Source organism: Larus michahellis, chromosome 11, assembly GCF_964199755.1.
Source record: "Larus michahellis chromosome 11, bLarMic1.1, whole genome shotgun sequence".
Classification (NCBI taxonomy): Eukaryota; Metazoa; Chordata; class Aves; order Charadriiformes; family Laridae; genus Larus; species Larus michahellis.
In genome coordinates, this window is record NC_133906.1 from 13,868,555 (window position 1) to 13,879,125 (window position 10,571).

Genomic DNA, 10,571 nt, shown 5'->3' on the forward strand with positions numbered 1-10,571 from the left:
CTCACTTCATCTTTGGAGAATCTGTAGGGGTGGGGGAAGCATCCTCAGCGTAATTCACTGCAGTTGGAATTCCCAGGGGATTATAGCCAAATAGGAAGTTCAAGTATTTGGTCTTAATAGTGCAAAACCTTAAATAAGGAAATTATTTCTGCACAGAGACACAGCTCCTGCAAGAACATCCAGGGTATCTACAACTGTGCAAGCAACTAATCATAAAATGCTAAGTATTGTTTATAGGAGAGATGACAAGTGACTTGATAACTTTGATTTCCAGGTCATGTAGGAGCCCCTTTGCCCTGTAACTTAATCAGATTGAAGGATGTGGAAGAGCTGAATTATTTTGCTTCCAAAGGAGAAGGAGAGGTAGCAAATCACATTTTTATATCAAATTCTCACTAGTTAACAGTGTATTAAATAGTTATGTAGTTGTAGAAGCATTTTACCTTTGTAAGGTGCATGGTTGCAGATGTGTTACATTTTACAATAAGGAAAGGAAAACATCAATGCAGCAATAAAGCAGCAAAGCACTAATTAAAAAGGGGCTGCGGCAGCACTTCCAGCCAATGCCAAGCCTAAAATTCCTTTAAAAGCTAAGACTAAATTAATTAGTTCAGCTAAGAAGAGCTGAAGTGCTGTGAATTCTACATTGCTGATGTTTCTATATTGCACAGAAATGAAACTTATTGAAATAACTTTTTTTTAACTGCAAACTGAATGCTAACCAACTTCAAATGAATCAGTTTTGCAATTCCTACTTCATACTTACATTAGTTTGAAAAAAATCCATCAGTAATTTTATAACAAAATATATTTTAGTTTCACGAAGCACAGGCATTAAGTCAACCTTTAAAATATTTCAATTTTAGTGAATTACGATTTATCTTGTAAGTATTATAGCAGAATAATAAAATAATTTCTCAGCAACTCTGACTGTTTTGCAGATATGCGTGAAAGGACCCAATGTTTTCAAAGGTTATCTGAAAGATGAAGAGAAGACAACCGAAGCGCTGGACCAGGAGGGCTGGCTTCACACTGGAGACATTGGGAAATGGTTACCTGTGCGTACTGATCAGATACTTAGTTCTGATGGCAACTGTATGATCCCATGTAAATTTTCAAGTACCAAACTTAAATCTCCAAGCAGATCTCTCTTTACAAAGGACCGAGTATTTACAGAATAAGCTTGATATGTCAGTGAAGCATTTTGTGGCAATTTGAAGAGCTCTGTTAAAAGCAGATTGCTTACTGAGTCTCTATGGTTAAATAACTTCTCTGGGAACTCTCATTTCTTTCCCCTAACAGAATGGGACTCTTAAAATTATTGATCGGAAAAAGCATATATTTAAACTTGCTCAGGGAGAATATATTGCACCGGAGAAGATAGAGAATATCTATATCCGCAGTGACCCTGTTGCCCAGATCTACGTCCATGGAGACAGCCTGCAGGTAAAAACTAAGTTTTCAGAAAATCTTTACTCTTTGTAAATAGAAGACGGAGAGCTGGGCATGAAGAGGGGAAAGTGTGCATGGATCACGCATCAGTTTTTGCCCCGATGTCTATCTCCTGCTCCAGAGCCGGCTGCCCGGCGCACAGCAGCTGAGCTGCTGGTGTGACCTGAAGCAGCTTTGGAGGATACTGTGGCCAAAGATCAAGAACAACATTTAATTTGCTTTGGTCTCACCCTTTGGGTCTCTAACGCTCTCCTTTGCCCACGCTGCCTGTGGTAAGCCAGACGCAGGCAGAGCCACTGCTGTTCCATGACCGCTGCCTACACATTTTGTCCAATCTTGTCCTGTTTATTCACATATTTATACAAACACATACGGCTTCTGAAACCACTGAAATTCATCCCTCTACATTCGTTGGCCACAAACATGAGGCTTCCCTTGGCATCGGAGTTTGCCTGAGACTTGCAGGCCTGTGAACTGTATGCGTAAGTGATACGGGGTGTGTTCAGCTCTGGCTTATGCCTGTGAAAAAAGTTAGTAAATTAATATCCAAGCAGAACACAAACCCAACTGAAGGTGTTGAAATTGTTGTCACAGAGGAACAGTCACAGAGAGCCATTTTATCTGAGGAAAAGGCACAGGCACCAAAATTTACTTCGCTATGACATGTTAGTAAATTATTGACATAATTAAACAAGTGACAAACGTGTAGCAAATTCAATGGGCTTCAACGTAGGGCTTCACGTATTGAATTCAATGTAGGGTCTTAAATGTGGTTCAGCTTTTGCCTGCAACTCTCCTTCTCCCTCACCTCCAGGCCTTTCTGGTGGGGATTGTGGTGCCCGATTCCGAAGTTATGCCAGGCTGGGCAAAGAAAAGAGGGTTTGATGGAACGTATGCAGAACTCTGTAAAAATAAGGTTTGTCTTTCTATTTATTTGGAGTACAGACACTTTTTCACTGTAGCGCAACCTAGATAGAGTAGGTATCTATTATTAATGATCTCGGTGACAAGAAATATTTCCTTGCTGAAAATTAAGCAGGGTTGATGTGGATACAGTGATGTGTGCTGACTGTACAGACCTCTGCAATCTCCTGTAGGGGGGGGACCAAGGGTCTGTCTTGCAGAGGACACCAGGATGGTGTAGGAGAGGTTGTGTTTGCTTAGATAGCTTAAATAAGGATCCCTATTTATGCACACTCATTAATACTGAGTAACTGCATGGGATCCCATCAATGAACACTGATGCCACTGAATCATCCCACTGGCATCTGTGGGAAAGGATTCTGCATCCAAGTCTGGCAAATGGTTGAAGGATGGCAAATTTAAGCATCTGTGCCATATATGTTTGAAAATATAACCTTACTTTTCATCCCGAGGAAACAGTTAACATCACCACACTTAATGTCTGTACATTTCTTTAATAGAATATTTGCTAATTATGTATTAACTATCAATAGTATCAATTATGTATTAACTATCAATAACTTGAATGTTACTCAGAAACATGTTTTCTTGATGAACAATGATGTTAATTGCATGTAAGGTTGACTGATATTTCATGAAGAATTATGTGCTTTTACGTGCTTTAACCCAGGAACTGCAGCAAGCGATAATGGAAGACATGGTACGGTTAGGTAAAGAGAGTGGACTTCATTCCTTTGAGCAGGTAAAATGAAACAATTAATACATTATTCAATGCGGTCAGGCAGGCAATTTGTCCATTTGTATTGAATTGGGGATTTGTCAGCATTTGTTCTCTTACTGCATATCCTTGTTGCAGCTGCACACGGTGTTTTCTGAGAGCGAGCTTTATTGCTGGCAAATTGCATTTGTTCCTTTGAAAAATATATATGCTGTGCTTCTACCTTCCACTCATGCTTGAAATTTGAATTAAATTTAGTGAGAATTTGGGGGGCAGAGGTAAAAATCTAATCCAAGGACAGGGATAATCTCTCCAGTCTGACAACCAGGGCTCAAGATAAATATCCATAGGACTCTGATGCTTCTGCCACTGAGAGCACTGTTAAGAAACTGGGTCACTAATTACTTTTCTTATAAATGACCTAGGAAATGCTGCTGGTTTATGTATTTTCAACCTGTGCACCAATTCTTTTCTGGTGGTTGTGTAAATATTTCTGCAACAGAGCTACAAACACTTCAGAAGGAGAACTCTGAAATCAACCGTGGATTACATAGCATTAAAAACACAGTAAAAAAAAATCCACCACATTTTAAAATGTCTCAATGCTTATTTTTCTTAAAATAATGAACACCTTAATCATTACATATAATTAGCAAGGGCCTTTTTGCTTTTGTTTAGGGTGTTTCTGGGTAGTAATTCTATTGAGTAATTCACTGTATCCGAGTGCAGCAGAGGCACCATTAAACATAAACTTGTTATTCTTCACTTCTCAGTTACATATGCAAATGAAATGATAGTAAAAAGAAATGAATTTTGAAATGAAATTCAAGATAAAGCACGGTTTGCAATGCACGTGATCGTCTGGGGTAATAAGTCTGGTTTGCTCCAGCCGTACTCTTCACAGTATGAAATATCCTCAAGTAATCTAGTCTACCAGCAGTTTGCAATTAATAAAGTAGTGAGGAAAGCCTTGGCATTTTTCTAAAAGTTAAGAAGAAATATTTTGCATTTCAAAACTGAAGGGCTTAAAAATCGACATCTCTGTTGCAATACGTAATCTTAAAACTGAACTTTGAGCCAGATATTACGGCTAATGCTGGGATGGGATGGGATGGGATGGGATGGGATGGGATGGGATGGGATGGGATGGGATGGGATGGGATGGGATGGGAGCCCCGTTATGTGGAAGAGCTGCTCTTTATCATCCCCATCCTTGTCTGCAGTGCCAGCGGCCAGAGCTTGGACCTTGGGCTGGGAAGTGACAACTCTGCCTTCTGTAACCAACAGCCCAGGGCGCAGGCTCTGGGAGCCGTGCAGTGAGGGAGGGAAGCATTAATAGCACAAACACTGGTTTTTGGGAAGGATGTCACTGGGGGAGGAACTGGCCCACAATGCTTGCAAATGAAAAATGAATCACATATCTAATGGGAATTTAAAAATTGATTCTCAATCTATATTCCTGCAACTCCTAGTCTAACAAAATGCAAACTGGTCTGGTTTGGGGAACCACAAAAGCAGCAGATGGGTGGGGAATTTTGTCTTAAATGAGTGGACTGTGACCAGTCACGCAGCAGTTTTCTGCTTTCTCCCGCACCAGCACTCCCATAAATGCACGGGGAGGAAAAGCTGGCTCCCATCTGCGCTGCCAGGCTCCCTGCTGTGCTCAGAGGCACCGCCGCTAACAAGGGCAGCCTTGTAAAATCCTGTTTGCCTAGGATGAATGGTTTTACATCATTTTAATTACCTAGTAAAATGCCGTCAATTCATCTTCTTTAAAGATGCTTATCATGTACACTCCTTGTACCTGCAAAGCTTCATGATAATTTTGCCAGACCACATCCGTGCTGCTTGCTTTCTTTTGCAGTTGGGTTAAGCCGATGTTTTTCAGCATGGCTCCCTGCCCTCCCTCCCTTCCTCGCTCTTCTAGCCCTTACCGTGTGAAACCCTGCAGTTCCAGTGTCACATATGGTGACGCTGTCTCTTGCGCACTGCCTGGCTGCTCTTTGCCCTTGGTTTCATGCAGAAGAGAGATTTCCGTGCTCATTCTCCCTTCCGCGCTGGCTTTTGGGGTGGAGGGATTTAGTGTCACCTTGGAAAAGTTGGGAAGGTGAGGAAAACCCTGGGGACCATGGGCTCGAGGCACAGCCAGAGGTAATGCAGCAGGGCTGGCGTGAGAAGTTGCGCTTCTTGAGTGGGATGCCTGTAACTTTTGCTAAAATATATCCTTTTTTTATTCTAGGTCAAAGCCATTTACATTCACTCTGATATGTTCTCAGTACAAAACGGTTTGTTGACACCAACATTAAAGGCTAAGAGACCAGAACTAAGAGATTACTTCAAAAAACAAATAGAAGAGCTATATTCAAGCATCTCCATCTGAAATTGAAGGAAGCATCTTCTGAATAATGGACTTCGTAGCAATATTAGAATAATACTCAAAAGTACAGAGCCAGAATGACACAGCTGAAATGGATACGCATCTGAATCTTACATTTGAGCCTTTCATTGTTCTAGGACTTCACCACTAACCATAATTTTCCTCCTTTTTTCCATCAGGTGTGATACAATTTATTTTTTACTCTATGTACACAGTAGGGTACTACTAAGAATTATGCTAAATTGCCACAAAATATACAGAAATTTCAATCTATGACCAAGTAAATTATGGAAACTTACCTTATTAATAACTACAAACATTTCTAATTAAAATAGGGAAAGTTTCAGGTATCTCTGTTAGTATTTGATTGTATATAACCTAATACATTAGAAACTACAATTGTGGATAATTCAATAATGTGGTCTACCTCAAAACAATCAGTGATTGATGGTGAAAGTGTTTTCCCTGATCTGGAACTTCAAGCTGGATATCAGTTTATATATTAAGTGATAGTTTTTATATTTTCCAGGACATAAATTACATTGATTTGATTTAATCATTAATGACCCAACTAACAACCAGAAAGAAATAGGAATGAATCTCCCATTATTTGTACTTAATAGACCTATTAGTATATTACATCTAATGGATTAATATTACCTTGAGATTACAAGAACAGGTTAGGAAGTGATAGGATAGAATTCCCTCTATTTCCTTTTCATCTGAACTCAATTTATACATGGCATGCTGATTTTGCATTAGGGCCTCCTTCAGCACAGTACATTCACGGACATCTGAACTACTCAAACCACGAAGGTTGCAAAAGCATCACTGGCTCTGTGGCGGCTTCCTGTGGGAGGTCATGTTAACCCATATGCTCCCGGTCCCTAATTTATTACTTTACATGCTGCTAATACTGCGTAGTCCAGTTGGACTAACTTCCTGTCAGAAACAGTGCTAAAGAAACGGAGCACAAGGTGTACGCTGCACTTCTGAACGGGGCTTAGCAAAACAAATTGGGTTTTTTGGGAGAAAGGCCAGCCTGAGATGCAGTGGTGGAGGTCATCCTTTGGCTGGCCGCGGAAGAAGAAGAAATACTGCTCCAAAAGGCCCCAGGGATGGGCGAAAGGCTGTGTTAGCCAGTGCTCTTGGAAGGTGTTGTGGTGCGGTAAAACGTTGGCTGTGGTTACGGAAAGGCCTGCTAAGAAGAACATCTCTCTGTTCAGACGTCTGGAAGCCCCTGTTCCCACTGTCATCAATTCCAGTGGCCTCTCTGGAATAAAGAGCAAGGAGTCGGGATGAAACCTGGGCTTTCGCAACCAGCTGCAGCCTTTGGGAAGGGAATAAGTCCCATGTGCAACAGGAATGGACTCTAGAGCTCTCTCCTGATACAAAGCATGGTACAAAACAATGAGAAAACTGTAACGTCAAGTCGCTTGAGTACGTGGACTGTCAGTGGCTTCCTTCTGCTAAACAGGGTCCTAAATATATATGTGTATTTTACTAGCTGCTGTTTGTTGCACCAGTGCATACTAGCATGGAGCCGTGCCTGCTGGATCTTCTTTGCTAGGACAGTGAAAGCACACTATTTTCTCTCTCAAACTGAAATCCACTGTAGACTTTTCAAGAGAAAAGTTAAAATTTTTAATTTAAATGATCTCTTATTTTTCTTCTGAAATTCCATTGCATGCTTCAAAATGAAATAAAATGAATTAATGAGTTAGTGTTACATGAAGACTGATTTATTGCAGTAATTTCAGAACAAAATGATACAAAGGAAGCCGTATCAGCTAACTTAACCACTCATATAAAGAACACAGCGCTTTGATTTATCAAATGTGGATGGATTTGTCTGAATCCCTTTTTTGCGCTCGATTCCTCATTCAATTCCAGTGCAATGACTCATATCAGTCCAAAGCAAATAAGAAATACCGCTGCTGTGATCTGATGGCATTGTACATGCATTTGTCAGCAATGTACACAGCAACAATATCCCTGGGGAATTTGCATCTGCCACGTCTACAGAGGATTGGAATTACTATATAAAATCTGGCTCTTTAGGTCAAGTCATAACGGATTTTCATCTCTGCGGAGTCTAGTTCATCTCCTTTTTGTATCAGCCAAAAGACAGTCATTACATACGCATACTTCAAAGCAATGAAGAATTAGTTCAATTTCCTGTTTTAACGCGACATACTTTTAAAATAATAATTAAAAAACCCCAACTAGTTATCTAAATAAATACAGAAAAACTAGTTTCCACTGAACTTTTTCTGCCACATGAGTTTAATTTGCTTTTCTCCTAAAATGATTTCAGTTTACTAGACTTTTCTAGACAACTACACTCTGACTTTGTTTAAGCACAGAAGATCCTGAAATGAGTTTGTTTATGGCTTAGATGGCTGTTATTTTTATGTATATAATGCTGAAAAGAATATCTATATTCTTCTTTTAGTATTTGATGCAAAATGTCAGATGCATTAGAGCCAAAGATATGAACACCAAAAGAATAAAAAAGAAAAAATACAGACTTGGCCACACTTGGATGATGCAAAATTTGGGAGAAACTGTGTTGCCACACTGAAAGCGTGAATACTTTCAGAACTTGTGAAAAGCTGTATAAATAAACTAAAAGCTCTCTTCAGTTCTTTCTTGTGTAATCAGATTTTCCTCTGCAGATCACTCTCACCATAATCATAACAATGTTTTAAGAGATTAAAACTTGAACACGTGTAATGTGTGAGCCAGGCACAAACAGGCTTCTCTTCAAATTCCAGGAACATTTGTCTTGCATTGGGCTTTCTTACAGTGAAATACTTGCTGTGAACCCCAAGGAAAAATCCCCAGGGCTGTCCAATAACCATTTTTTTCCCCCTCAAGATAATTAATTACAAAATTAATTTCTAACTTTCACCTTGAAAGAGTTGAGACTCAAGCGCTCTTGCATAAGTGGCAATGTGAGCTACCCTTCTCTGTAAAGAGCCCGATTCTTGATGGCTTCAGGATGACTGGTTTTAACTAATCACTGGCATCTGGGGGTTCATTCCGCAATCAATGAATGACAAAATACAGGAAGCCCACTGAAATGAGCACGGCTCTAGTCTGCCATCACAGGTGGGCTCAGTGCTAGTCAGTCCGGCTCCCGCGACGGGGCTGTCACTCGGTGTCGCCGAAGGATGAGTACTGTATTCTCGGATGTTTTAAATGTGAGAGGTTCTTCCTGGGCCTAGTGCTTTGCCTGTGAAATCCCAGGGACACTGTCTCCAGTGCTCGTATATAAAAAACAGAATAAAATAACATGTTTCCAGGAAGAGAATATTGCTTAGTTATGTATTTTATATGTTCTTTGCTCAATATATTGCACAGACAAAATACTGTTCTGCCACAGAAAGGGTCCAAGACATCCACAGGTGTGAGCAGAACTCATACCTGCCAGTCTTAACCCCAAATTGGCAGGAAATACACAGCGTTGCTCTGTCCTGAAAGGCACGTTTGCAGGTTAAAGTAGTTGATGCGCATCAGGTAAGAGAGAGACGGTGAATTGTTCATTGATGAAACGTACTATTTTGCAATCTGTCCTCACTGTTAGTAAGTATAATCAGCATCAGTAAAGTCCAGTGTCATTTTTACCATGAATATGAAATTCTTGCATATAACAGAAAATAATCTGACTTAATCTTCTGGAATGAAACAAATTAACTGTAGATTTTTTTTATTATTATTTTCCATGTGTTAAAAGCACAAACTGGTGATCTATATGTAAATAAACTGCTACAAGATGAATGTAAACTGGGAAAGAATATACTATTTTTGCATGGTAACAGATTACTTAAAGACCTCTTGATGCCTTACAGAAAATTTGGAGAAGCATTTTATTTAGAGGCAATTCTATCTGCGTACTTTTTGTGTCTTTAGCTCACTTTGGTTTTGTCTGGGGGAAAAAAAAAGATCTCAGGTCTTTGTTTCCTTTTGGAATTAACATTCTTCAGTACTTTGCACATTCAATGATTTCTACACCATCTTTACTCCTGTTAAATGATGAAGCTGAGGCTGTTCTTTTTGGAGGAGAAATCTGGATGCTTGTAGTCTGGGAGGGAAACAGTTTTAGATCCCTGGAATTGTTCCAAAATAAAATGTTTTCTGAGGCATCTAGAGCCCCTTTAAGCCCTTCACTTCATTTCAGCTTTTTGTTAGGTATTTTAGCAAAGTACAAGCAGCGAACAAATGAGGCATTTTCCTAAGTGTTGCCTATTCTATTTTCAACTGGAAGTGGAGGGGTTAAAATATATACATTTGTGTAAAAAAAAAATCTTAACTGTAACTAAAGATTTTTCAGTTTTGGTATATTAGCATGTATATCAAAAAGTCATCTATGGAAACTTTTGTAAAGAATTAAATTGTCACATTTCTCAAAACTGTTCATAAGATTTTCTCGTGGACTGACAATAAAAGCTCTTTTATAAAATCTGTTGTTACTCCAGCACTCTGTCCTCACAATCGGTATAAAGTCATTCAGAATGTATGCCTATACTAAACGTGTTGTGAAAAATAATAAATACATAAAATAAAATAACGACCAAAGGAATATTGGAACCTGAGATTGATTTTAGCAATCTTCCATGAAAAAATTGTTGCAAAGTTCTCTGAAGATGCAGCAGTCTTTCTGTAATGGTTTCATTTTTTATTTTAAATCAATAATAATATAACCAAATGTATATGCTTGTTTCATATGAATTGACAATTAGGAATGCATAGTATTTTTTCAGACTATGTGTCTAAAACAATAAAATTTAAAAGTGTTCAGTCTCTATTCCAGTTTTTGCGTGCACCTGCATCTCTCCCTTCACTTGGAAATCCAGTAACGCCAAAAAATTATCTCAAATTTTTCATGTTAATGAAGCAATGAGACTCCTCTGCTCTATAAACTGAAACATGGGGTCTGATCAGTAAAATGAATATAACGTACACAATTTTGACTGCAAGATGCAGTATTATAAACCCAAATCTCTCAGTGTATTTATTAGCCAAAACCAATGTCAGGGAGCAGCACCATCGGGTACAGCCCTTGCAAGGGCCAGCAGCAGGGCAACAAGAGCGGGA

At 39.3% G+C, this 10,571-nt stretch overlaps 1 protein-coding gene across 6 annotated transcripts in view; it reads left to right on the forward strand.

The window, feature by feature from the left end:
• ACSL6 (acyl-CoA synthetase long chain family member 6) overlaps window positions 1–8,118 on the forward strand; it is a 58,174-nt gene extending 50,056 nt beyond the window's left edge. For all 6 annotated transcript variants that reach the window (XM_074603529.1, XM_074603532.1, XM_074603533.1 and 3 more), the window contains exons 16-21: window positions 275–363; window positions 942–1,058; window positions 1,303–1,446; window positions 2,267–2,368; window positions 3,047–3,118; window positions 5,334–8,118. In XM_074603529.1, coding sequence (XP_074459630.1) covers window positions 275–363; window positions 942–1,058; window positions 1,303–1,446; window positions 2,267–2,368; window positions 3,047–3,118; window positions 5,334–5,474 — 665 coding nt within the window. In that variant the 3' untranslated portion in view covers window positions 5,475–8,118. The remainder of the gene's footprint in view (window positions 1–274; window positions 364–941; window positions 1,059–1,302; window positions 1,447–2,266; window positions 2,369–3,046; window positions 3,119–5,333) is intronic.
• Window positions 8,119–10,571: the final 2,453 nt, after the last annotated feature.